Source organism: Bos indicus, chromosome 22 (assembly GCF_029378745.1).
Source record: "Bos indicus isolate NIAB-ARS_2022 breed Sahiwal x Tharparkar chromosome 22, NIAB-ARS_B.indTharparkar_mat_pri_1.0, whole genome shotgun sequence".
NCBI lineage: Eukaryota > Metazoa > Chordata > Mammalia > Artiodactyla > Bovidae > Bos > Bos indicus.
This window is the reverse complement of record NC_091781.1, coordinates 48181818-48209378: the sequence shown is the minus strand read 5'-3', so window position 1 is coordinate 48209378 and position 27561 is coordinate 48181818. Positions and strand designations below refer to the sequence as shown.

General features: G+C 46.1%; 3 protein-coding genes across 42 annotated transcripts in view; 1 reads left to right on the top strand and 2 right to left on the bottom strand.

Annotated features, from left to right (window-relative positions):
- NT5DC2 (5'-nucleotidase domain containing 2) overlaps window positions 1-9906 on the bottom strand; it is a 52677-nt gene extending 42771 nt beyond the window's left edge. Inside the window, exon 1 of one of the 2 annotated variants that reach the window (XM_070776568.1) lies at window positions 9603-9906. In XM_070776568.1, the coding sequence (XP_070632669.1) occupies window positions 9603-9837 (235 nt within the window). In that variant the 5' untranslated portion in view covers window positions 9838-9906. The remainder of the gene's footprint in view (window positions 1-9602) is intronic. The other variant, XM_070776567.1, reaches the window with a different exon arrangement.
- A 1899-nt stretch (window positions 9907-11805) lies between these two features.
- On the top strand, window positions 11806-15016 carry UQCC5 (ubiquinol-cytochrome c reductase complex assembly factor 5). The gene is made up of 2 exons (XM_019985081.2): window positions 11806-12215; window positions 14912-15016. Exons 1-2 carry the CDS (start codon window positions 12056-12058, stop codon window positions 15001-15003), a joined length of 252 nt encoding a protein of 83 aa, XP_019840640.1. The 5' UTR covers window positions 11806-12055; the 3' UTR covers window positions 15004-15016.
- A 3481-nt stretch (window positions 15017-18497) lies between these two features.
- PBRM1 (polybromo 1) overlaps window positions 18498-27561 on the bottom strand; it is a 108718-nt gene continuing 99654 nt past the window's right edge. For 27 of the 39 annotated variants that reach the window (XM_070776530.1, XM_070776533.1, XM_070776519.1 and 24 more), the window contains 4 exons: window positions 26538-26693; window positions 23477-23547; window positions 23146-23362; window positions 18498-21355 (listed from right to left, as the gene is read on the bottom strand). In XM_070776530.1, coding sequence (XP_070632631.1) covers window positions 21183-21355; window positions 23146-23362; window positions 23477-23547; window positions 26538-26693 — 617 coding nt within the window. In that variant the 3' untranslated portion in view covers window positions 18498-21182. The remainder of the gene's footprint in view (window positions 21356-23145; window positions 23363-23476; window positions 23548-26537; window positions 26694-27561) is intronic. The other 12 variants (XM_070776538.1, XM_070776548.1, XM_070776541.1 and 9 more) reach the window with 1 other exon arrangement.

Below are 27561 nucleotides of genomic sequence, written 5' to 3'. Positions count from 1 at the left end.
TCTCCAAAAAAGACAGATAGCTGACAAGCACATGAAAAGATACTCAACATTACAGATTATTAGAGATATGCAAGTTAAAACTACAATGAGGTACCACATGTTATGAGTCAGAATGGCCCATCACCAAAGGAAAAAAAAAATCCACTAACAATAAATGCTGAAGAAGGTGTGGAGAGAAGGGTACCCTCTTGCACTGTGGCTGGGAATGTAAACTGATATAATCAATATGGAGGTTCCTTAAAAAACTACAACTAGATCCACAATATGATCCAGAAATCCCACGACTGAACATATATCCTGAGAAAGTCATAATTAAAAATGACACTTGTACCCCAATGTTCACTGCAGTATGGGTTATAAGCCAGGACATGGAAACAATCTCAACGTCTATCAACAGATGAATGGATGAAGAAATTGTGGTACATACACACAGTGGAATGTCACACAGCTATTAAAAGGAATAAACTGGATCGCTTGTAATTTTGTAGATGCACCTAGAGTATGTCATACAGAGTGAAGTCAAACAGAGAAACAAATATCATATATTAAGACACATATGTGGAATCTAGAAAAAAGGTATAGATGAACCTATTTGCAAGGCAGGAATAAGGACGAAGAAAGACAACAAATTTGTCCACACGGTGAGGGAAGAAGAGGGTGGGGTGAATTGGAAGGGTAGCTAGCACTGATATGGATAAACTACCACGTAAAAAATACACAGCTAATGAGAGGCTGCCGGATAACACACAGTCAGCTTGGTATATTGTGAAAACCAAAGGGGTGGGATGGTGACGGTGGGAGGGAGGGTCATGAAAGAGGGGATACATATATATATGCTTATAGTTGACTCACCTTGTTCTATAGCAGAAACTAATAACACTGGAAAGCAATTCTACACCAACTGAAAACAAATACATTAAAAAAAAAACGAAGTGGTGTGTATGTGTATATATATACATATGTATGTGCAAAGGAAAATTATTCAGCCACAAAAAGGAACAAAATTGGTGTACTTTGTAGAAATATGGACCTAGAGTTGTCACACAGAGTGAAGTCAGTCCAAAAAGACAAAAGGAAATATCGTATCTTAATACTTATATGGGGTATCCAGAAACATGATACAGAAGAACCTATTTTCAGGGCAGGAATAGAGCTGCAGATGTAGAGAAAGAACTTGTCGAAACAGTCCAGGAAGGAGAGGGTGGGGTTAATTGAGCAACTAGCCTTGACATATATACACTGTCATGTATAATATAGAAATCTAGTGGGGAGCTGCTGTACAACCAATGGAACTCAGTTCTCTGCTGTGTGATGACCTAGATGGGTGGGATTGGGAATGGGGTGGGAGGGAGAATCCAGAGGGTAGATATAGATATATCTATATGATTCTCGTTGATGTGCAGCAGAAAGCAACACGACACTGGCAAGCAATTATTCTCCAATTCAAAATAAATTTTAAAAACGTGGTATGTATATACAATGCAATATCATTTAACCATAAAAACAAAGGAAACTGGATCATGTATAGAGATGTGGATAGACTTAGTGCTGTCATACGGAGTGAATAAATCAAAAGAGAAAAATATCATAGATGACACATATATGTGGACTCTAGAAGTAGTGTTATAGATGAACCTATCTACAGGGCAGAAATAGAGCCACAGGTGTAGAGAGTGGGCATGTGAACACGATCCGGGAAGGAGCGGGTGGGCAAGCTGACAGAGGGGCACTGACATCTGCACACTCCTTGTGTGAAACGGACAGCTAGCGGGAAGCTGCCAGGCATCCCAGGAAGCTCAGCTCGGTGCTTCGGGAAGATCAAGAGGGGTGGGACGGTGAGTCTCTTGGGAGACTCAAGATGGGGAGATGTATGTACACTTACGGCTGACTGACACTGGTGTACAGCAGAAACTAATTACACTGTAGTTACTTTTCCACTGAAAAGTAAAAGAAAAAAAAAAGAATGGGGGAAAATATTTTCAGATGATAAAACAAATACTCTCCAAAATATAAGAACAGCTCGTGGAGCTCAATATCCAAAAAACAAACCAAAAAACCTAAACAGACACCTCGCAAAGTAGATATACAGATGGCCGAGAAGCAGATGTGAAGATGCTCATCATGAATTATTAGAGAAATGCAAGTCAAAACTACAGTGAGCTATCACCTCACACCTGTCACCTTGGCCATCACCTAGAAATCTACACAATAAATGCTGCAGAGGGTGTGGAGACGAGAACCCTCTCACACTGTTAGCAGGAATGTGAACTGCTATAGCCACTATGGAGAATGGCATGGAGGTTCCTTAAAAGACTATAAAAAGAACTGTCATAGCACTCATCCACCCAACGACTGGGCATACACCCTAGAAAAGCATAATTCAAAAGGACACATGTATCCCAGTGTTCAATGCAGCAGCATTTACAACAGCCAGGATGTGGGAAGAACCTGTCTAGGGAAACACGAATGGATAAAGCAGCTGTGGTACAAATACAGAAATGAATATTACTCAGCCACAAAAAGGAAGGAAACTGGGTCACTTGTAGACGAATCTAGTGTACGTCATAAAGAGTGAAGTAAATAGAAAGAGAAAAACAAATATCATATTTTAACATATACTTGGAATCTAGAACACCAGTACAGATGAACGTACTTGCAGGGCAGGAATCGTGACACAGACAGAGAACAAATTTGTAGACACAGCAGGGAAGGAGCGGGTAGAGTGAGCTGAAAGAAGAGTGAAATGAATCAACTACCACGCGGACGACAGACAGCTGGCGGGAAGCTGCTGGGCAACGCTCTGTGAATACCTAGAGGGGTGAGACGGAGGCTCAAGAGGGAAGGGATGTACGCGTACTTACAGCTGATTCACACTGATGTAAACAGAAGCCAACACAACACTGGAAACCAATTATCCTCCAATTTAAAAAAAAGATGTCTTACATATACAGACAATGGAATACTGCTCAGCAGTAAAATGGAACAAGACTGGGTCACCTGTCGGGATGTGGATGGGTCCAGAGTTGTACAGAGTGAAATAAGTCAGGTAAAACAACAGATACTGTGGATTAACACACATATATATGGAAGCTGGAAAAATGTTACAGATGATCCCATCTGTAGAGCCGGAACAGAGACGCTGAGGTAGAGAGCAGACTCGAGGACACAGCAAGACGAACTGAGAGAGGAACACTGACACATGCACACTGCCATGCGGACCGTGGATAGCTAGCGGGCAGCTGCGGTATCACACGGGGGCCCAGCTTAGTGGGCGGCGAGGATCGAAAGGGGTGGGATAGTGAGAGTGGGAGGGAGACTCAATACACATGGTGTGTGTGTGTGTGTATCTATCTTTATATCTGATTCACATTGTCTTATAGCAGAAACCAATGCAACACTGTAAAGCAGCTGTCCTTCAAAAATATAAATTAAAAAAAAAAAAGATGTGGTACATATAAACAATGGAACATTACTAAGCCATAAAAAGGAACATAATAGTGTCATTTCAGAGATGTGCATGGACCAAGAGCTGTCAGAGACGGTTAAGTAAGTCAGAAAGACAAAGGAAATGTCGTATGTTAACACATATATGTGGAATCTGGAAAATGGTACAGAGGAACCTTTTATCTGGGCAGGAAGAGAAACACAGTTGTAGAGAATGGCCTTTGTGGACACGCCAGCGGAAGGCGAGAGTGAAGCACTGAGAGAGCAGTGCCGACACAGCCACCCTGTGTGAAGCAGATGCTGGGGGGAGGCTGCTGCACAGCGCGGGCGGCCAGCTCGCTGAGCTGCAACGACCAGGCGGGGTGGAGCGGGACACGGAGGGGAAGCTCCGCACAGAGCGGACAGAGGCACACTCACAGCTGATCCACACTGTTGCACAGGAGAAACTAACAACACTGTAGGGCAATTATACTCCAATGAAAACTAACAATGTCAAAAACAAAGAACGGCAGAAAACATTTGCAAACTAAATAACAAAGGGTTAATCTCCAAAATATACAAACAGCTCATTGAGCTCAATATTGAAAAAAACAATCCAATCAAAAAATGGCCAAAAGATCTAAATAGACAGCTCTCCAAAGAAGACACACAGTTGGCCAAGAAGCACATGAAAAGATGCTCAACATCACTAATTATTAAAGAAATGCAAATCAAAACTACCATATGGTATCACCTCACACCAGTCAAAATGACCATCATCAAAAAATCTACACACAATAAATGCTGCAGAGGGTATGGAAAAAAAGGGAATCTTCTTGCACTGTTGCGGGGATGCAAACTGGTATAGCCACTATGGAGAATGGTATGGAGGTTCCTTAAAAAAACTACAAATAGAACTACCATACCACCAGGAATCCCATGCCTGGGCATATACCCTGAGAAAACCATAGTTCAGAATAACACATGTATCCAGATATTCACTGCAGTGGTATTGGTAACAGCCAGAATGTGGAGACCTAATTGTTTCTGGAAAGATGAAGAGGTATACATACATACATACAATGTATATATTGTGTATACACACACATATATACAATGTATATACATACACACAATATATACAATGTATATATACATATACACAATGGAATGCTCAGTTGTGTCTGACTCTTTGCTCCCTATGGGCTGTAGCCCACCAGGCTTCTCTGCAGGTGGAATTTTTCAGGCAAGAACACTGGAGCAGGTTGCCATTTCCTCCTGCAGGAGATCTTCCTGACCCCGGGTGGAACCCGCATCTCTTGGGTCGCCTACACTGGCAGGTGGATTCTTTTACCACTGCACCACCTGGGAAGTGGCACCACCACTAAACAGAATGAAACAGGGTCCTCCGTAGAGAGGTGGACGGATCTAACGTCTGTCATACAGAGTGAAGTAAGTCACAAAGAAAAAAACAAATCCCGTGTAGTGAGACATACATGTGGAATCTAGAAAAATGGTAGTGTGTGTGTGTGTGTGTGTGTGTGTGTGTGTGTGTGTGTGTGTGTGTTAGTCGCTCAGTTGTTTCCAACTCTTTGTGAGCCCATGGACCATAGCCTGCCAGGCTCCTCCATCCATGGAACTCTCCGGGCAAGAATACTGGAGTGAGTAGCCATTCCCTTCTCCAGGGGATCTTCCCCGCCCAGAAAAATGGTAGAGATGAAGCTATTTTCAGCAACAGAGACGCAATGCAGAGAAGAAACATGTGGACACATGTGGGAAGGGAAGTGGGGGACGAACTGGAGATTAGGATTGGCATACATATACTACCACATGTGAAACGGATGGGCAGGGGGAACCTCCTGTGTGGCACAGGGATCTCAGCTCTGAGATGACACATTTGGGTGCGATGTGGGTGGAGGTGGGAGAAGGTCCATGATGGAGGGGATAAATGTATACACACAGCCGATTCACGTTGTTCAGCAGAAACTAGCACAGCATTGTTAAGCATTATATGCCAATAGGAAAAAAAAAGATTAAGGAGTGACAAAGGGGGAGTGAAACCGAGCAGGATCTTGTGGGGGTTCTGAGCAGGGAATCATTTCTGTCCCCTGTTTCTTGTTTGGAGGGAAGAGACTCCAGCCTGCATGACCTTCTCTGATTTCTAAAGAGAGATTCAAACAGTCACTTGCTGGGAAGGAAAAGGATGCAGAGATGGGAGGAACAGCCAAGAAACCACCTGAAGCAAGATTTGAGGAACCAGAGAAACTCATCAAGAGTAGGAGACCGGGGCTTTCCTGGTGGTCCAGTGGTTAAGAATTCCAGGGTTCGACCCCTTATTGGGGAACTAAGATCCCACATGTCTTGGAGCAACTAAGGCTGTGTGCCCCAAATACTGAAGCCTGGGCACCACAACTAGAGTCCATTTGCCTGAACAAAATATCCCATGTGACGCAACTAAGGCCCAATGCTGCCAAATAAATAAATAAGAAGAGTGCAGGCCCTGCACACACCCTAATCTTCACAGGAACTCCAGTCTTGAGCCATTGTTATAAAAATTCCTCAGTGATTCCTCCCATGTTGGGAGATTGTATTTCGATGCAGGAACCTGCTGGAAGCTTGCCTGGCAAAGCAACAAGGCTAATCTTTTCTGCTTCACCCAGAACTGTCTCCGAGATTTGATTTGGCACCAGTGCACAGAGGCTGAATTCTCAGCATCACCTCGAGCCACAGATCATTGCTAATGACGACAGGGGGACGTGTGTGATGGGTTCTGGGCCACTGACCAGGCTGTTCCCCTCTGAGGACACAATAATAGCCACCCAATGCCCTGGCTACTCCCAGGGGGCTGAGGAGTCCTGGACTTGTTTGCCTTAGTTTCCCCATCTGTGCACTGCGGGAGGTGGATGAGGAAAGGGCACGGGCTTTGAGGTCAGAGAGAAAACCAAGCCCTCTCTCTCTGGCTTGTGACCTCAGGAAAATCACCTCACCTTACCGTTTGGGCCTCAGTTTCCTTGTCTCTAAAGGGGAAATAAAAATTGTATCAAACTGCAGAATAAATAGGAGGGTCCCACAGAACATGCTCTGGGCAGCATTCTTGCCTGGACCCTCAACAAATGTAGGATTAAATAGGCAATGCCCCTGTGGAGCCCATACCTCCTGTCCTCAATTGCCCTCAAGGAAACAGGGTTTGCAGGGGGTCGGGGGGAGCAGGCAGGACTAGGTGCACACACAGGGTGCCTTTTGGGGCCTCCAGATGGCCCCATTCCTGAGACCTCTAGCCCATGGCTGAGGCCCAAACAGCCCAGGCCTCCAGGGAATTAATTTGTCTCAGAAACAACCAGCTGTGGTTCGAAGCAGAAGCCTGTGGCCATGCAACAGATATTCACCTTGGAGGCCCCTAAGGAACACGGTCTCCACCCCCATCCCCCTTCCTTTGGAGCCCAGCACAGTGCATGGGTGGGGGAACAGGTGAGGCTGGTTCCTCTGGTGGCCCTGGGGCCCGGCAGAGCAGCCCCTCCAGACTCGTGGGTGCAGATGGAACACTCCTCACCTGGGTGCACAGGAGATCCAGCTGCCTGCAGCTCTCTTGGAAGCTAAGTGCTTCTGCAACATCCCTTCCCAACAGTCCCAAGTTCCTGGGTGTCAACTGTGACTCTCAGTTCAAAGTCTAGTAGTTCCCCAGGAGGGGAGAGGTCTGCTTGGCAGTGCAACCCCTTGCTGGCACTGACTTCTGGCCAAATCCAAGCTTTCACCTCTGCCCCAGAGGATGTTCCCAGGGATGGACAATCCTCCCAGGAACAAAGAAGGATGGGGAAGCAGCCCACAGACTAAGCCTCCTGAGGCCCAGCTTCTACACTGAGAACACCATAGGTCTGGGGCCCACAAGGTCCCAGTTTCTTCCACAAGGCTGCAGTGGTGCAGAGACAGGGGAGGATACACGCTTTCCCTTGTACCAGCCCCCCAGGCTCACTGGTCTCACTGCACAGCGCCCAGCTTCCTGGCCACCTCTTCCCCATGGCAGCCATGAGACCCACTCATGGGGGCCATTCTCCTGCTGCTTCTGGATCCTCAACATTTTTGGCACCAGGGATAATTTTTTCATGGACAGGTTGGGGGTGGAGGGGATGGTTTCGAGATGATTCAAGCACATTACCTCTACTGTGTACTTGATTTCTATTACTACATCAGCTCCACCTCAGATCATCAGGCATTACATCCAGGAGACTGTGGACCCCTGCCTTAGAGCCTCCCCTTGCTCAGTCTCCACTCCAATTCCATGAGGTGGTCACATTTATTCCTCCATCATCCAGATGAAGAAATCAGAGTTTAGGGAGATAAAGTCACTTATTCCAACCCATCTAGCAATAGGCCATGGAGCTGAGATTTAAATTCAGGTTACCCCACCTGTCTCAATCACTGTGCCCCTTGGCCTAGCCTTCCTGTGTTGCCACATTGAGGCCAGGGTTGAGGGGGGAAGGGGGGGCTTGCCTGGGACCTGGCTCCCTGACAAAGTTTTGCCCACAGGCATCAGCATGCCTCTGGGGCTTCCCCGGTGGCTCAGCGGTAAAGAAACCACTTGCAATGCAGGAGACTAGGAGACACGGGTTTGATCCCTACCTGGGTTGGGAAGATCCCCTGGAGTAGGGAATGGCAACCCACTCCAATATTCTTGCCTGGGAAATCCCATAGACAGAGGAGCCTGGCGGGCTAGTCCATGGGGTCACAAAGAGTCATAAGTGACTGAGCAGGATCAGCATGCCTCAATGTCCAGAATCGCTCCCCAGAAAAAACAGCCAGAAAGGGAGAGTTAGGAATGAGGTGTGTAAGTCTGGTTCATCCTGGCACTCACCAGGGCAACTTGGAAATGACCTTGTCCTTATCACATCAAGAGGAGCTTGGGGGTCTATGAGAAGATGTGAAGATTCAGGTAGGCCCTGGAGAACTAAAGCCCACTAGACCTCCCTCTGTCTCTTTGCCACACACACAAAACAGGCTTCTCAGGCGGCTGTACAGAAGGTCTTCTCCGAGGCGCAGAGCAAAGACATCTCCGCACACAGCACCCCAGGAGTGTTCTGTCCAGGAAGGGGTAAGGTAGGGACCTTCCTCAGAGAAGGCCAAGGACTTCAAAACCACCGTTTCTCAGGGGTCTTGTTCTGCCTCAGCTTCTCAAGAGGTGAGTCCTGTCCACCCAGCACTCCCGGGTCTCCACACTGCTGGAGCGGAAGCCTCGGTTCAGTTACTTGGAATCTTCCAGACAGGACCACGTTTGTCCTTCAGACAACAAAAGCCGCGTCACTCCTGGGGGGAGGGGGCTCCTCCGAAAGCTCCCCTGTCCCTTCTTGGCCTCTTTCCCAGTCACCGCCACAACTCTGAGACAGGGGCCCCGGCAGGACTGTTTTCCGACGTAGGACACCGAGGGGCCGCGAGGGAGAGGCTCGCTGAGCGCCACCCGGCTGGCCAGAGATAGAGCCCGGAGCCAACGACATCTGTCCGCTGCAGCGGCAGGGCTCCCGACACCAGGACAAACCTCCAGCCCTCTCCGCCCTCTGGCCTCACCGGGGCCTCATCTGCCCGTTTCGCCGAGGGAGAGAGGACAGAGGAGAAAGTGCCCTGACCGAGGGAGCAACAACTCTTCTGGATTCCAGGGGGCTGGGACGACTTGGTGTTGTTTCTCAAACAACGCCTTCTCCTCCTAGACAGAGACCGCCGGACTCTAGAGGCGGCCGAAGAGTGCAGTCAGCATCTTTGGGTCGAGAGTCCCTCCGAGTCCGCTCCGTCCAGCGCCGCCGGCTGGTTGGCTTTGTCCCCAGTACTCCCGCCCCAACTAAGGGCCCCGAAGAGAACAAGGGGTCGGGGGTGTTTCCGCTTCGGTGGGACTCTGAGAAAAGACGGCGGGGTCCCGCCTTCCGGCGGCCGCTCCAGGAACCCCGGAGCTACTGAGAACCAGCGGAGGAACAAACCTCGCGCGCGCCCGCCCGCCCGCCTCCAAGCGTCCCCAGGACCACCCGCCCGAGTCTCCCGAAGGGCAGCCGGGCCTTGGGGCTCAGGAGCTCAGGCGAGCCCCACCACCGCGCTTCCCCCGAGGAGCGGCGAGTCCCGGACGACTCGCAAGCGGTGCTCTGGAGCTTGCCGCCGCTCGGACTACACCCCCGACGCTCCTCCCGCTCGGGCTCACTTACCGTGCACCAGTCTCCGCATGTCTTGGTACCGAGCCCACAGGTGTGCGCTGGGCTCGGCGGCGCCGCCGGCCGGCGCCGGGGCGGGCGCGGAGCGCGGGGCGCCCGGGCAGTGGGCGCCGGGACCCGGGGGGCCGCAACCTGGGCAGGAGGGCGAGGACGAGGCGGCTCGCGGCCCGCCGTGATCTCGGCGCGGCACCCAGCGCCGAGCGGCCGCCCGCAGCCCCGCACCCGCCATGCCCGCTGCGCGCAGCCCGCGCAGCCCTTGGCCCTCAGGCCAGTCCGCCGCCCCTCCGACTGCGGGCCCGCCACGGTGGCCTCGTGCTCCCTCACGGCGGCCGGCCAATGGGCGCGGCGCGCGGAGCCCGTCCGCCAATGGGCGCGCCCCTCGGCCCCGGCGGGGCGGGAGGTCCCGGGCGAGGCGGGGCGGGGCGGGTTGCCGGGCCCCTTCCCCCAGTCTCCCGAGAGGTCCAGAAGTCTGCGCCCCTCTGCGGAATCTGCTGAGGCCATGGCGGCTCTTTCTGTCCTCCTCCCGAGAGATCGGAATACCTAAGAACGGCCGTCCCCGCGAGGCTCCGGACGGCCCGGGCTTGGAAAGGAGAGGGCCAGAGTGCTGCGGGTCTACCTGGGCCCCCCAGTCCTCTTTCTCCCTCTCTGCTACTGGGTCCTCCCGCCCCTTCCTCCACCCCCTGTGTTCCAGACCTCAGATCCTCCGCCGCTTCCCCCAGTTCTGAAACCCGGGTCTTGTTCCCCGCCTCCCGCCCATGACTGGCTATGCCAGGTCGTTTCACTCACTTACCTAGAGAATAAAGAGTTCTTCCCGCGCGCTCCCTGCTGCCAGCCCCACGCTGGGTGAGACCTGGGGACCCGCAATGCAGCCGACGCCCGCTGAAGCAGCCCCTTCGTTCTCCGGGCTCTGTGTCCACACAGGTGAACCCTATTAACGTGGAGCGAGGCAGAAGGCCAGGGCTGACTGCGCCCGCCTGGTTCCTACCTCAGCAAATGGCCGCACCGACCCGCACCACTCCTCGCTTCCCCACTTGGACCTCTCATGCTCTTCTAGCACTATCAACAGGATTTTCAACAAAATTACTCTTTCCTGCTGGGAAGCACTCTCCACCCGCGTTTATTTCACTCAGATTCGTTATCTGAGTCCTCAAATATCCGTGTCCTGGGCCTTGAGCAGGCCTACCCTGCACCTGGGGCCTTGTCGGTGGAGAGCTAGCTAGACACTGTTTCCTTGAGGTGCTCTCCGCGGTGGCCTCGCCGGCTTTAAGGGTGTGTGTACAGTCTACTATTCCCTGCCCCTTGACTGAGGACCTACAGTGCCAGTCATGTGACGAGTGCTGGCACAGGATAATAGAGGCCATAGGTGGGCCCGTGGGGGTGGGTGGGTGCGGCCCCCGACCCCAGGGCCCCAGTGAACTAGGTGTGTGCTGGGGGTTTGGCCACCTATAAGTCTTGTCTGGGTGGAAGATGGGCGCTCTGTGGCATGCAGCCCGCAGAGCCACCAAGAGAAGCCAGAGTGGGCACCAAGCCGGTGTGTGGACATGGTTTAGTAGGGTTTGCACCAGGAGAAGGCAGGTTATCCAGGCAGCAGCTTGGGCCTGGCAGCTCAGCAGCGGGCCCTGCTACCTTCTAGAGTTGCTGCTTGATCTCTCTTTTCCAGCCTGTTTTTATATATTGTGTCTATAATACTAAACTCTCTTATTGCTTCTAAGTTTTCATTTGATGTTCTTAGATTGTCTAGTAGTCTGGGAATAACAGTAAGTGCCCCGTACAGGATAGTTTTTATTAATGTTATAGTTGTTTGCCACAAGATGCTTACTTAGACTTTTGTCGTGCTAAAGTTCAGCTTTCAACAGTGCATCTCAAATCCTGTTATTTTTAGAAGTCTAGGCATCAGTTACGATCACGAAGTAAATGCAAGGCGTTGCGTGACTGTATTTTAGAGCATGGTGCAGTACACGTTTAGTAGTACATCAGTGAGCGTCATCACTTCTCTTAGGACTTTAAGAGAAAAGATGGCGGTGGCAGAGTAGGGGGCGCGGCCGCCAACTCTGAGTACCAGCTTGAACAAGGGAGGGCAGGGGGCGGGGCCAGGCCGACGCCACGTGGGAGGTCCCGCCCCTCGGCCCGCCCTGCCTCCAAGAGCAGGAGTATCTGCGCCTGCTGGGCTCGGCTTCATCGAGCATGCGCACTCCGTCACATTCTGATTGGCGGACCCGCGAGTCCCGTCTCACCCTTGGTGGAGGCGGCCCAGGTTCTGGGTCCGGAGCTCAGCGCCCAGCTCCTTACCCTCTTCGGGCTCCACTGTTGACCACTGTGGAGGCGGTGCAAGACTTGGATTGCAAGGCAACCTGGCCGTCGGACTCAGCAAGGACGGGCAGGGCCGCTTTGGTTTCATCCGGGCGCTCCAGCCTTTGTTCCGCCTTACCCTCCTCCAACGACCTCCTATGTCCGGCATGTTTTCCAGGGCCCAGGTGAGGCGGGTTCTGCAGCGGATGCCCGGGAAGCAGCGATTCGGCGTCTACAGGTTCCTGCCCTTCTTTTTTGTCCTCGGAGGAACAATGGAGTGGATCATGATTAAAGTGCGCGTGGGCCAGGAGACCTTTTGTAAGTGGGGGTGCAGCAGCCTCCGTTTCTTTTCAAGCAAGCAGGAGGCGGCAAAGGAACCATTTTGCTGGGAATATTGTTAGGTTGCAGACCTCTCATTCCGCTCAGCGCTGAGCTGCTTTTATCCTGCAGAAGGGCGAGTACTGTCTCCCTCATTGGGGCGTGGACATCCGCCTGGGCTCTCCTACAAGCGGGGCGACAAATATACATTGGTGTCCAACCTTGAGACCTTCCCTGCACTTAGATGGGAGGGCACGTGACTGCATTCTGGACGCTGTCCTTTCAAGCCTGCCAGTGACACTGGGCCTAAGGAATAGACTTGCCCACAGCATCTAGAAGCGGGATAGAAGGGTATGTGTAAGCTCCTAATTGGCACGTCCAAACCCTAGGGAGAGCTGGTCTGCCCCGCTTAAATACCACTGTCTTTACAGGCCAGAGTCATGGGTACCAAGGGCAAGCACTGTAAACAGAGTGCCTGGCATTGCTTTGCTGAGCACTAGCTCTGTATAGGCTAGTTCCTCTTCCAGAAAGACTTCTCTAACTCCTAGGCCCTTTCTGCTTTCTCCCTCTCCAGAAACACGATCACTTGTGAACTGCCAACCCTCTTCTAAAAAATAAATTAGCGGTTTCTAAAGATACTTAATTCTTCTGTTCATCCATTCATTAATATTTAATAACCACCACTTAGAAGACAGAATAAGGCAGAGGGCTCCCCACCCCAGAACACCACCAATGGGAGAGACAGATCAGTTACTATTAAGTGTGATTACTTGTGAGGGGAAAGTGGAGGGAACATGGGATTCCTGGGTGGGGCACCTGAATTGTACTAGGTGGTGCAGGGAAGGCTGCCTGGAGGAGTGACCATGTCAGGGGGGCCCAAAGATTGTCAGCCAGATGAGGGAAACATTGGTGGTGTTGCAAGTGTCTTCTGCCAGTGGTAAGAGCAAACTTGGGGGCCTTGGTGTGCAAGTATGCTGTGTTTGAGGGACTGAAACAGGTGAGCAGCGTGAGGGATGGTGTGGTTTAAAAGGTGCCTGGAGGGGCCACAAAGGGACCAGAGAACCAAGACTGTATCCCAAAGGACTGAAGAGTTTCAAGCAGCAGGAGGTGAACATATGTGGTGAATGACTTTTTGTGGAAAGCACACTGGCAGGAAGACGTAGGCGTATGGTTTTCCAGGTTTGGGATGGTGGTCTAGACTAGGATGAGATGCTAAGAAGTGGCTAGAGTTGACACTCCAGAGGCAGTACTGACAAGGCCGTGGTGTTTGAGTAGACTCAGGAGATGAGTGGAGGCTTCTGGTGGGGCAGCTGGGGCAGGGGGGAACATAAGCAGAACAGTCCTGGGCTCCATTTTGCCTGTGCTGAGGGGGAGATGGTTATATAGATAGAAGGCACATCTAGGCCTTAGATCTAGGTTAGTGGGTCACTCACATGCAGATTGTGATGAAAGTTAGAGCTTAAGCCCCAACATTTTAAGGGTGACTGAGAGTGGCCAGAGAGGCAAGGAGGGAAACAAGAAGGGTCTTTTATCGTAGAAGACAGGCAGTTTAGGAAGTTCAACTAAGTGGGTGGGAGGTAAGTTTTCTCTCCTCTACCAGGAGACTTGAAGATATGCAAATACTGATCAGGACAGAGCAGGTGGAGGGAGGCTGGATATACCCTGGCCCTTGAGAAGGGAGAGGATGGGATCTGAGCAAGGCCGAGTAGCCCTTGGAAGTCAGTGGGAAGAGTTCTTTACTGACGACTTTTCTCTCTGTGCAGAAAGAGTTCATGGCCATTTGGGGTGAGCGGAGTAGGGTCAGGGCCATGGCTGAAGCAACAGGATTGTCAGGCATCATAGTGGACCCACTTAGGTCCAACACCCACAGTGCGTAGCAAGCAGAGTGAGGCATGGAGAAGGAAGGAAGTTGCATCAATCTGTAGTTGGGGTTTTGAAGGTGTGTCAAGAAGCTGGTACTAGCAAGAGGGAATTTCAGCTGGTTTGGGCAGTAAGAGAGAACAAGGAGCTGAGGAAGTTGGTAAAGATCCAAGGACAGAAAGGCTGGTAGAAAGGGAGTAGAGGTTGTGGTCAGAACAGAAGGAATTTATTACTTCAGAGGAAACTTGCAAGATGGCAAAAGTTGAGAAGTCAGGATGATGAAGGGGGCTGTTGCTTCTTATCTGTTGGGGATGGTGTCAACTGGGAAGATGGCACAGGACAGGGTCAAGGAATCTGAGCTAAATGCCAGCATTTTCAGAGACTGAAGGGTAGTGACGGACGGCAGATGCCAGGGAAGGCAGTGGCAAATGGCAAGGCCCCGGGAGAAAGAGGGTGGAGAAGCAGCAGCCAAGAACAAGGAGACTGCCCTCACCTCCCTGCCCTGAGTTCCTGGGTGTGACAGAGAGAGCAGCAGAGAGCTGTAGGGTTGGAAGTGCCTGAGAGAGGACAGTTAAGACAGATGATTTCAGAGAGAAGTGAAATTGCTAAGAGCTGTGCTGTGACATGACCCTATCTTTGAGGATGCTGACTCTGACCCTGCTATTGAGAACTTTAACATAGTCCTCATTTAAATCGTGTTTTAAGTTGATTTTGGCATTAAACATTATTGTTGAGATTCAGGTGATAGATCTAGACTACTGGTTAAATTACTCTGATATGTATTTTTAATTCCATAGTTTCTTAAAAAATCTAAATCAAATCTTTGTTTGATACAGATGACGTCTACCGCAGAAAAGCCTCAGAAAGACAGTATCAGAGAAGGCTGCAAGATGCATCAGAGACTGAACTTCAGCAGTCAATAAAGTAAATCTCAAACTTCACTACTGCTTTCAACTCCTTTTAAAATGTATTTTTCAGGTCTCTTGTTCTTACACAGAATTGCCTTTATAAACAGTTTTTATACTTTTCCTGTCCCTGCTTGAATACTTCCCAAATCACTGATGCACAGCACTTGTGGGAAAATTATTTCCTACTGAAACAACGGACTCTAGTTTGTGAAACATTTCTTAAACAATTCAAGGATGAATCAGGATGCTTTTCAGTGTACCCTAAATTGTGAAGTCCTTTGTTTTAGGTAACCAGGGATAACCTAAGTTAATTTTTTGCTGAACTCAAATTTAGTATGAATGAAAGTAAGGTCTCTACTGCAGGGTCATTTAAATGAGGATGACTATGCAGACTGCATTTCTGCCAGCTACCAATTAGTGAACATTTTCCTAGAATGCAAACACACCTTACATTGTTATGAACACCAACAACCCCTTCCCTTGTTTGACTCCACTAATATCAAGGGCTGGACCTCTGTGAGGACTGGGAACCATAGGCTTCACTACCCTCTGTGAGGAAGATGCTGCCTTCATCCAGCTGCTGAAGACACTGCTCCTTCCCCCAAAAAGTGAATCTTCACAGCACTGAGCAACCACAGACTTGAGTTAAATCAGAGGCTCAGGCTATAGGGAGAGTTTGCAATCTAACCCAGAAAAAGTTTGGATCAGGTGGTAGAAAAGCAAAGGCATCTTTCTAGGCTTGGATAACCACATCCAACATCTTTTCAAACAAAAAAATATCTACATACTAAAGAAGACTAAGTTGCAAAATCATTTCTACCTATTCACTCATGAATAAAGAAGCTGATGCTTAAGGCCACAGGTATTATCAAGTTACAGATCTCTGCCACAAATACACTGAAAACTAAGATCATGGCATCCGGGCCCATCACTTCATGGGAAATAGATGGGGAAACAGTGGCTGACTTTATTTTTCTGGGTTCCAAGATCACTGCAGATGGTGATTGCAGTCATGAAATTAAAAGACGCTTACTCCTTGGAAGGAAAGTTATGACCAACCTAGATAGCATATTGAAAAGCAGAGACATTACTTTGTCACCAAAGGTCCATCTAGTCAATGCTATGGTTTTTCCAGTGGTCATATATGGATGTGAGAGTTGGACTATAAAGAAAGCTGAGCGCCAAAGAATTGATGCTTTTGAACTGTGGTGTTGGAGAAGACTCTTGAGAGTCCCTTGGACTGCAAGGAGATCCAACCAGTCCATCCTAAAGGAAATCAGTCCTGAATATTCATTGGAAGGACTGATGCTGAAGCTGAAACTCCAATACTTCGGCCACCTGATGTGAAGAGCTGACTCATTTGAAAAGATCCTGATGCTGGGAAACACTGAAGGCAGGAAGAGAAGGGGACGACAGAGAATGAGATGGTTGGATGGCATCACTGACTCAATGGACATGGGTTTGGGTGAACTCCAGGAGTTGGTGATGGACAGGGAGGCCTGGCGTGCTGCAGTTCATGGGGTCGCAGAGTCGGACACGACTGAGCGACTGAACTGAACTGAAGGGATTTAAGTCAGTTCATTTATGTTAGAACCAATTTAGTATAAATAAAGAGCCACTCACCACTCACCTTATTAAAGTACTACTGAGCCACTGCTCAGACGTGGCTTGACTATGAAGACCAGTGATGACCAATAGCACCTGGGGGAGGAAGGTAGTCTTCACTTGCACTTTTGTCACAAGAGTTCCTGGTGACCTTAAACCTCACGGTTATTTTAATGACTAGATTATTGCACAATACATTTAAATTGTGGCCTAACTCCATTTTTCCACCCGGCCCCAGTTTTAGAAGTTTAATACTTTGTACATACATAAATATGTAGCATATATACCTTTTACAAAGAGAAGTTGTAAATGCTAGTAAAACCATCAGCTACCTTCTGTGTCTGCTGTGGTTTCCTTCCCGCTTCCATCCCAGAAACAATCTCCAGTCTGAAATTTGTGCCTAACTTCCCTAGAGTTTTCCTCATCATCTTTTTAAAATACAAGTACTGGAGTGCTGATTTAAGACAACAAACCTTTGAAGATGACACAACAATGTCTGACATCAAGGGAAGTAGACTAGCAAAGCAATTACTGTATTAAATTGAAGATACTTTCAAAGCACATTAATTTGGATGGTACAGAACTAATTTTTGTTAAACCATTGTGGAGGCTTTTACCTTTGCCTCAATTTTTTTAAGCCTTCTACTAAAGGAATATGACTATGCACTTATCAGACACTAGGGTTATTTAAGGGAGCTGTAATAGTTTAAAGAGCAATGCTCTTATAAGCAGCTTACAGAAGTGCAGTGCCCCCTACTGTGAACTACACCCACAAAGAACTTACATTTAAAAACCAGGATACTTTAGGATAACAAAAGCTAGAAGTCGATGTCCACTGGGGTGCTGGGGGAACTACCTGGGCTTTGGAACTTCACTTTATCATCTGAATGGATAGGGAAAGGACCCAGGCACAGAGTAAATACTCAGTAATGGAGGGCTCTCTGTGTTCATCTAGCAGTCCCATTTTGGAAATCTTGCCTGGATCTCTGAAGTTATAGCAATTCAATTAATCTGTTTTTAGAAGTTTGGATTTTTCACACTGAGTTACTTTTCTTTTAAAAAAAAAGAAAATACACTTGGACCACGGTGTTTTCCAAAACAATTTCTCTCCTAATAAAGTATGTGTGTGCTTTAGTCTTCATACATTTATGCGCAATCCACAAGATGTGCATTCTACATCTATTTGGGGAATAGATAATTTGTTCAGGTCTGAACTTTGATTCAGCTGACCTAGCAGACTTCTGAATGAAGAGGGAATTGAGTAATACTTAGCAGTCTTGCTCAGAGTATGTAGCTGGAATGTTTAACTATACATCAACCATCCTTTACAGTATGTTCATGACCACAGATGGCAGGACAGTCCTAAACTCTTAGGAGAACAGAACCACAGGGATTTGCAAAGTGATATTAGAGGAAAACAGTTGGTTGACTTTACCAGCACTTTCTGTTAAAATTGTGGCCATTTTCTAGGAGCTTATAAGCATGATAAAAGTATTTCCAGGCCATTAGTCTCCTCTGGCCACACATCTACTTGAAATGGGTTACAGTGATTTATGATACAGGACATGCTGCCTTACCTTCCACCATCAGTAACAACTCCCTCTGCGACTTTAACTTCAGCCTTTGCTGAGGACATGTTAGGAATCCCTGACTGTCAGTCTGAGAGGTGTGACATGGGCACATCAGGCTGTGGCCTGATTATACTTGGCTTCTGTGTTAATGCAGCCTGAGCCCTGGACCAGGGTCGGGACACTGACTTTTGCCTGTACCCGAGGAGCGCTTTTCCTTTAAATTGGCAGCTGTACCCCTGTCAGCATAAAATCAAGGTTTGCAGGAATTAAACCTGCTTGAAACTAAACATCTGTCTGACACAAGCTTTAACAGAACAACCAAACCTGGTTAATCCCAATCACTTTGCAAACTCCATTTTTATTTGGATTAAAAAGCTTTAGATGAACAAACATATGATACATACATATTGTAAGACTAGTTACCACTTGAACCTTTTTTGATACAGAAGTTAGAATAAACCAAGTTTTAATCAGGTTTGAAAATGTTCAAATTCAAAAGTCAACACCACCAATTTGGAGATTTTACACAAAGAAGAGTCCCCTCTTAATCTTCCTCACAGGAAGAAAAGGAGGAGGGCAGTTCAAAAAACAAAGCAATTCAAGGCCTTTTAAATCAGTTAGCTGACATACTGTTTTAAACCTATAGGTCTTTCCCCCCACATAAACAAAATTCTTTTCCACATGAACTTACATTTTGAAAACATTTAGGCTATTATACTTTCTAAGCCATATCACTACAGTTCCTAAAGCTCACGGAAAAAAAAAAATGTATAGTTCACGTGTACCTTTTAAAGTCCATACATTTTTTTTTCTTTTTGGAAGATGGCTGACCTCAAATCTTATATCCTAAAATATTAACTGATATTCTCCAAGTCAATATACAGAAAGACATGATTCTAAAATAAATACATAGAGTTTAAAAAACAACAACAACAACAACAACAACAACAACACTTCCTTAGGGCCTGCCTCGTGGCCCTCTGGCCCGGCTCTGCACTGCCTTAGGGAAGCCCCTGGCTGGATCTACGGTTCCTACAGCACCTCTAGACAGGGAAGGAGCCTGGAGGAGGAGTGCTCTGGCTTCTACTGCCCCACATAGCCCACAGTGAAGAGTTTTTAGAGGCTTCCCAAAAGAAGTCTCTTCCAGACCTTAAAAAGGGAAATAAGATGGGTGCATGAAATAAATAAATAACTTAACCAAAATTAAATTTCAGGTTCTTTGGTGTAATTCAAGGATGCCTAGAAATAAAATAATCTGATTGTATTATACAGTCCATGATGAAATGGCCCAAATAACCAGGAACTGAAGATTTCTTTATCCGATTCAGTTGAACAATAAGGTACTGACATACTACTGCAAAACATTTCTTAAAATTCAGAATTATTTAAAATACTTGATGCAAATTGAGATCCAGTGGTTGACTATAAGTAATTAAGATACAAGGACCTTCTGTATTTAAAGTATCTAGATACAAAGAGACTTTTTTCCATTCTGTACTCTTTTGTCCCCATGATTTAGTAAGAATAGTGATTAAATATCCAGGTATTGATTCATACCAGATTAAAAGAAAAAAGTGTCCTCTAAGAATCACTCAATTTACAAATAGCAGTGGAAGCTTCACTACAATGGCAACCATCTTGCTACAACAAAGCAGGTTTCAAAAATGCTGACTGAAATACTGTTCCACGTTTGATGTTTTCTACCCGTCTGAGCATTATATATTGCCTCCAATTGTTTTTTTCCAGGATCATATAAGAGAGACAGGGTCATCAAACCTAAGTGTTTGGGATCTATAATATTCTTTTTAGTGAGCATTTTCTGAAATTATGAGTCCCTTCTGAAATTCAAAAGCACAAGCTACATTTTAAAATTATTTCAGAAAATCTTAAACTTCTGGTTGAGAATTACAACCTGAAACTTTGGAGGAAAAAAGAAAAAAAAGCCACATCTGATGAGGAAATAAAGCATACTAAAACATATTTGCCTATGCAGGCAATTCAGCCTCTTACAATTATGCTTCTGAAACAGCCCATATCCAGTTAATGCACTCCCCTCCCTAAGTTAGGTTAGGTGTTATGTTTAATAAATCACCCTCCAGCACACCTCAATACCTTCTTCAAGATGAACTTCCATTGTTTCAGTGTAAGAGATTTGAAGTTTTAAATCGTCTTAACATGTATAGGCATAAATTGTGAATTCATTATAAAAAGATCAAGAGTACCCTTAAACTTACCTGCCAAGACTAAACATAATTCAGGGTTGTGCACATGTTCTGCAAAGGTAACTGACACTACAGATGTCTAACTCAGAGCAAGAAAAAGTGCTTTCTCCCTCCGGGTGTCCGGGAGATGCACTAGTTACAGAAGACTGCACAGAGCTAACTTCAGATTTCTGAGTTACTAGAGCAAATGTGCCACGTCTGTCAAACATCTATCAAGTAACTAACAACCTTTTACTTTACCTGGAAGAAACAGTTTTTGCAAAAGTGGCTGAAGATATTTAGGCACATGAAACAGACACAAGTACACCCCCTTCTCTAAGATGTAAACTAGGACCAACTTCACATTTCATGTCAACTTAAACTAATCTGTAAACTCTTTTGTATGTGTTTTTTTTTTTCCATTTTGTTTGTTATTTAAAAAACAAACAAAAATACCAACCAAAAAAATGAAAAACAAAAACCCCAAGCCAAGACAAAACCTCTGGTGGTTTCAGCTCTATGGCAACAAGTAAAAAGGTAAAACTCCGAGTCTAAATATACAACCAATTATGAAACTGGTTTTAAACGAAGGAAACATATGCAAAAAAAATCTTTGTGTATTTGATAAAGTCAACTTAATATAACAAAAACAAATTGAAATAGCTTATTAAAAGTGTCCTTATATAAAAATGGCCTTGTGGTGTACAGTAAAATGCAATAAAAATTGTCATCCTTTTTATCTCCCCCCACCCCCAGTAACTAAAATGGCTACTGTTCCACAAAACTCTTTATGCTTCTATAAAAGAAAAGTAATTGACGTGATTAAAGGTTTTCTAGATTGTATGCTTGGCGAATGTTGAGGGTGTCTCGGAGCATCAGATCCCGAAGGCGCCATAGGGCATCTGCCATGGTGGTGTGGGCCCCTTTACTTTTTAGCCAGTGAGAGGGAAGGCGGCTCTCCTGTTCTTTCGACAGATGGACATCACGTCTTCGAGCTGAAAATGGAAGTGTGGACAGAGAAATGTAAACATCAGTCCTAAGGTCTGACAGACTTATTGAAATGTGAAACATTTGCTGTTTATTAAATATTATGAAATTAACTCTACAGAATATTTCCCAGAAAATTTCATATATTGTTTTATAGGCATCTTGTTTTTTTTTTTTAAGTTTCTTTTACTTATTTGCCACACACAGTAAAATGCTGGCATGCATATTTGCATGGCACATGGGGTCTTAGTTACCTGACCAGGGATCGAACCCAGCCCCCTGTAGTGGAAGCCTGGATTCCTAACCACTGGACCACCAGGGAAATCTCTGACATCTTGGTTTTTAGAAAACTATTTTACTTAGGTATGAGTCAACCTAGCCAAGGATGTCTCATTTCATGCTTTACAGTTTAGAAATTTTCTAATTTCTAACAGTTACTTCACAAGAGCTGCACAATGTAACAAAATTACTAGAACTGGGAACATAAGAGTTGCACAAACAGCTAAAAGATCTGACCACTAGTATTTTGTTGTAAGCACTTGTGATATTTAATAACTTCAATACTAACAAAAATTCCTAAAAAGGTAAATGTGAGGAAAGGGAAAACTACTACTCTTAAAAGAAATCAATGATCAAATCTGGCTTAGAAATGAAGGATGAATTGTTGATGTTTAGTCGTCAAGTCATTCTTTTGTGACTCCATGAATTATAGCCCTCCAGGCTCCTCTGTCCATGGAATTTCCCAGGCAAGAATACTGGAGTAGGTTACCATTTCCTTTTTCAGGGGACCTTCCTGACCCTGAAATCAAACCTGCATCTCCTGCATTGGCAGGTGATTTCTTTACCACTGAGCCACCCGGGAAGCCCCTGAAGAATGGATGGAAACTTCTGAATTTCTTTGGAAACTTGGCAAGTTATTTCAGTATGTACTGAAAATATGTTAAGCCTGCTGAACTAAATGAGTAACTTGACAGATTAGAAACATGTCTTCCAATAATACTTTTATCTTTTTTAAAATTTGAGATGAAATAATTTTTAATTTGCCCAAATACATCTATGCTATGCCCAAATGCCTGAAAAGTAGTTGAAAAAATTCAGAATATACTTATTGAGATAGCATTGATGTTTATGATAAAATGAAGCTTTGAAACTCAGCCAAAAAAAAAAAATTTCAGTATATGATATCAATATACAAAACTGCAAAATGCTTCAGCTAAATATATATTTTACTTAAAAAGGCCTTCCTCAGGTTTGGTTCCAGATCACAATAAAGCAAATCGCATTAAATTGTTTCCCAAGTGCAAGTAAAAGTTCCATTTATACTATACCGTAGCCTATTAAGTGTGTTACATAGCGTCAGGTCTAAAAAAGCAACACAGGTACCTTAACTTTAAAAGACTACATTGCTAAAAACTATCAGCCATCATCTGAGCCCTCAGCAGGCTGTAATCATTTTATAATGGTAATGTCAAAGATTGTTGATCACAGATTCACCATAACAATTATAATGAAAAAGTTGAAACTATTGTGGAAATTACCAAAATGTTAACAGAAACATGAAGTGGCCACATGCTATTGTAAAAATGGTGGTGAGAGACTTGCTCATGGGGGTGCCACAAACTTTCAATTTGTAAAAAAAAACCGGTATCTGAGAAGTGTAATAAGGCAAAGTGCAATAAAACAAGGTATGCCTATATAAGAACAATGGATACTTATCCTATAATATGTCAACAGCAGCAAGAGGACTTTGATAAAGCACAGATTTTGAAAAAGCTTCTTCAGAAAGACCTCTCCTTACCTGCCAGAGTCTGGTCCCACTTGCTAATGCTGTTGGACTCAGCACTGAGTCCTTCAATGTATTTTAGGTAGGCCTCTGAGTGGAGAAGCCGTTGGGTCTTCGGTGGGGGAGCCACAAACATGGGTGTTGTTGGCTGCTGTATGACAGGGGGGCCAGCAGGATGTGGGCCAGGATATGGAGGTGGTGCCTGCTGCCCTGGAGGCCCCAGAACACCTACCTGAAAGAGCACAGATAAAGGGTCAGGGGGGAAAAAATACTCAGCCCATGCTCTGAGAAAGAAAGGGTAACTTGAATTCTGTTGAGTCCTAGAAGATCCAATTTGGAGGCTCACCTGCTGTCCATACGGACTTCCACCTGGTGCTGGAGTCCCTACCATAGGGGCCACTCCTTGGTTCATCACACCTATAATTCAGAATTACAGGCACAATTAGAGGTTCTGGGATGAGAAGACTGAAAAACTGTCTGATAAGAAATGTCATTTAAAATGCAAACCTATGATCACTGCCCTGAGTCTTTGTGGACAGGAACCCTAAGCACCCAAAACAGGATGTAGCATCATATAGAAAATTCATGTTCTTTTGTTTTCTAGGTACTCTAAATACAAAGCTAGGAGAGATGTACATTAATTACTCATGGCTGAGAAATAATTTGAACTCTGCAGAGAATTCTAATATTTCCCTAGGTAAGCTATAGTCAGAATGCAACTCTATTTTCAAGGCCTTTATCTTTCAACAACAGTTTCCAGCACCTGAAGCCTGTGTTTAATTTCGGCAGTAAGAGCATTGCAACCAGGCTCAGCTGTATGCAGTGTGTTGGGACAGCAGGGGCCTAAGGGAAGAGGCTGTGCAAGTACACACTTCAATGACCTTTGTGGAGGCTGGAGACACATTCCTGCTGTCCCCTCACAGGCTATCAGCACTCTGGTTCTGACTGGAGTCACTGATGTTGGCAGAGAGGGGACCCTGCCCTCTGAGAGAGCGGCACTTTGAAAAGGGATCATCTGGAAGCAGGGCAGCCCTTGGTGCTATCACCTCAAATGCAAAATGACAAAGGGAAAGAGAAAGATTCCATGGTCTCACTACATTTGGTCTTTGTATAAACTTCTGGTGACTCCTCACAAGCAATTTCTGTCTCATACGTCCTGGTTGATAATAATGTGATATCCTAAATTTAGCATCTGGGGCTATTTTAATCTCAGGATCATCCATTTTCTAGTCTCATGAAAACAGAGAAACAGGCAAGAGACCCAGTTCGCTAAAAACCAACAAACTATTAATACAATCAAAACCCTGGTGAGATGATGTTTAAACCTTAAACAAGTCCAGCTAGCTGCAGAGAAGGATGAGTAAGAGCTAGCTTTGCATTCTATAGTTTCTCTGGATTCAAAATGGTGTATTTTGACCAGGCAGAACTGACTCACTAAGGTTCAGAATTGCTAAATATCAAGAAGTATTACACATCTGTTAAAGAGAAAATAGTAAGTGAAAACAAACTTTCTGTTTACAAAGCAGGGATTTTGATATTCCAAGGGCCCAGAAGGGTACCTGGATCATAAGAGTAGGATCCTAGCGATTATTTGTGAGTGAATGAAGAGGATGCAGTGGGTAAGTTGCTATTCCAGCAACATATTATTAACCTCTGCCCCCCAGGCCCGCCAGGACACTCACGCACTTTATATTTCACAACACTGGGGGCTCCCTGAGCTGTCTGTATCAATCTTTGCAGGGCAGCACAAACAAATCAGCAACCAACCCCCTTTGCTTCCTGGTTACAAATGCCATGCCATGGGGCAGCTGGTGAGACTGTGGGCTGACTCGCCAGAGGAGTTCATGAAACCTCCTCTCCTTGAAGCCTGGTCGGACATGTGTGGGTAAACATTAAGAGAGGATCTTCCCTGTCTCCCTGTCATGAGGTATGTTATGCTTTCTTCAAATGCATTTAGAATCTGGAGAAGGGGGACAGGGAAACATCTGTCCCCCAATACCCACCAAAAGACCAGTTACCTAGAGGGTACTGGACTTAGGTGTGGTTCCTACCAAGTAACACACACACCTGGGGGTCCCCTCCAGCCTTGTCTGACTGCTCAGTCAGACACTCTATGCCAAGGGGACAGGGCACAGAATTAAAGCCAACTCTACCTGCCACAGGGGCACACCCATTTTATGACTGACATAGTCCAACTCACTCACAGTCCACCACTTCCATAATGAAACACCCACTCCCACAAACGTTTCTTCCTCTGGTTAGGTCTGCATCAAACATTTCTGGGAGTTGTGGCCATTTTCTAAGTACCACTCACATCACAGAGTGTCACTGGAGACGCTGGGCCAAGCCCCCAGGTTGGCTGACCCTATGTACTGCGGGGCACACCCTGTGAAGCATCGTTTGGAACTCTTCATAGCTGCGGGACTGGTACAGCCAAGACTGTTATAAGCAAATCTAATGTTTCTATATTCTGTCATCTGGGCCAGGTCTTTAGCTAATATTTTGGATAATAGATCAAAGGCTATTCCAAGTTATCCTGAGGCCACTTTCCCTCTAACTAGATTATGTCTAAGGGTTAGTTATTTTTTTTTTTTTTTGCATATGATGGGAACTGGTGATTTTTCCATTCGTAATAATCTTTCAATTTGCTAATTAATTATAAAGTAAAACTGTACCTATTTCTGAACTCCATTTATATGTTTCTATATGACATAACTTCTGGGCTTCTGCTGACAGACGAACCAGTGTCTATAGTTACCAGGGTGGACTGTGCTGTTCTTTAAATGCTATGTCATGCTTCTTTGAGGACTCAGACACAGAAAACTAGTTCAGTGCAGGTTCTTTCTTCTGTTCCTAGAAGGACTGACTGAAGAGTTTCTGAAGAGTCCTACATTAGCAACTCTGTAATCCCCTTAGAGGGGAGGTGTTGTTTGAAAAACAAAAGATGGAGCAAGGATTCTATACAAAAGACCCTTTGAGATAAGAACTGAACCAGAGCAAGAAATGGACTCAGGAGCAAAAACTGCTTTTCATATGTGACTCTGAACTAGCCATTTGGGAAACTTCATTCACTAGAGCAGACCATGACTGTCTAGGCTGAGTCTGCTTTCTGAGCGTATGCTGAACTGTTTGAGGGGTTCCAGAGCGCGCCTCTTGCCCCCTCATCTGCTTAGTCTAGTTTCTTGTCATGTGTCCTGTGCTGCTGCTAGGCAGCCAGTGCTCAAGGACAAAGGTGCTGAGCCACCTACTCAACACACAGGACAGGTCCTGCGGCTGACATCCCTGGGGTTCTCAGTGAGGGAAGGCCTGCCCACATGGGCAGCTGGTACCTCCTGGAACAAATGGCTGAGGGAGAAAAAGAGAGTATGAAGATGAGATTAATGAGTGAATGAGGATGAAGTTCTTACCCGGTGGTGGGATGCCCGGGAGGCCGGGCACACCTGGCGGAAGATGGTGGGGTGGAGGCCCCCCAGGGTGAAGTGGCTGCATGCTGCCCATGCTAACAAGGCCATCAACTGGGCCCTGCAAAGGTGGAAGGCCTGGCGGATAGCCACCCATCATGCCTTGAAGGACACAACAAATTTCAGACATGCATCATTAACATGCAACATGAACTAAGTAATAACAACCCCCCCCCACATGCACTACTAATGAATAAAGCGCCCTTAGTACTGCATGATATAACAATTAGTGCAATTATTTTGTTGCAATAATGAACAAAATAAAACATTACAAATTGAAATATATTTCTGGATGAATTAGTACTTAGTATATTATTATTTGTAGTTATTCTCCCTGGGATAAATACACTGCATGTTTTCAGTTAAATAATAAAGAGAAGTAGTAACAGCCTTCCCAAGGTCATGATTACTGCAAGCTGTTCAAACAGAGTGACCAGTTCTGTCTACTGCGATTCTACTGAACAGTATAAACCCCATCATTCCACTATGCCCACACTCATATGCCTATCACGGGTACACATGAGGGGAAACTGAAATGGAGGAAATGAGGCGCACAGCCCTGATCACAAAGCATGGTTCTCCAGCACGGGGGAAGGTGGGCAAGAAGTTTTTAAGACTTCTGTGTCCATTCCTCCTCCCTTCTAGCCCCACCACTGCTGGTAAGAATGGAGCATGCTTGAGCTTGAGCTGGGGAACAGCTAAGAGTCATCACAATGACTGATGCTTCATCTTTAGATTTCCAAACATGATAAAATAAAGATAAAACCTCCCCCTGCTCCCGGCCCCCCAAGCCAACCTAAGCCCAGGTCACTCAGCAGCTTGTGCGCAGACCTTAGAAGGAACAGCTGGAGAATCAGGCTCTGCTGACATGAGAAAATGCCAATTGTCATCATTGTCTCCAAGCACACAAATGTCCTCACAGACCTTCAGTTAACAGGGAACATTTTAAAGGAGGTACAGAATTTTTCTG

Coding starts and splice junctions, on each gene's coding strand:
- UQCC5 (XM_019985081.2), top strand. CDS start 12,056: ATGTCCGGCATGTTTTCCAGGGCCCAGGTGAGGCGGGTTCTGCAGCGG. Junction 12,216..14,911: donor CGTGGGCCAGGAGACCTTTT/GTAAGTGGGGGT, acceptor TGTTTGATACAG/ATGACGTCTACCGCAGAAAA.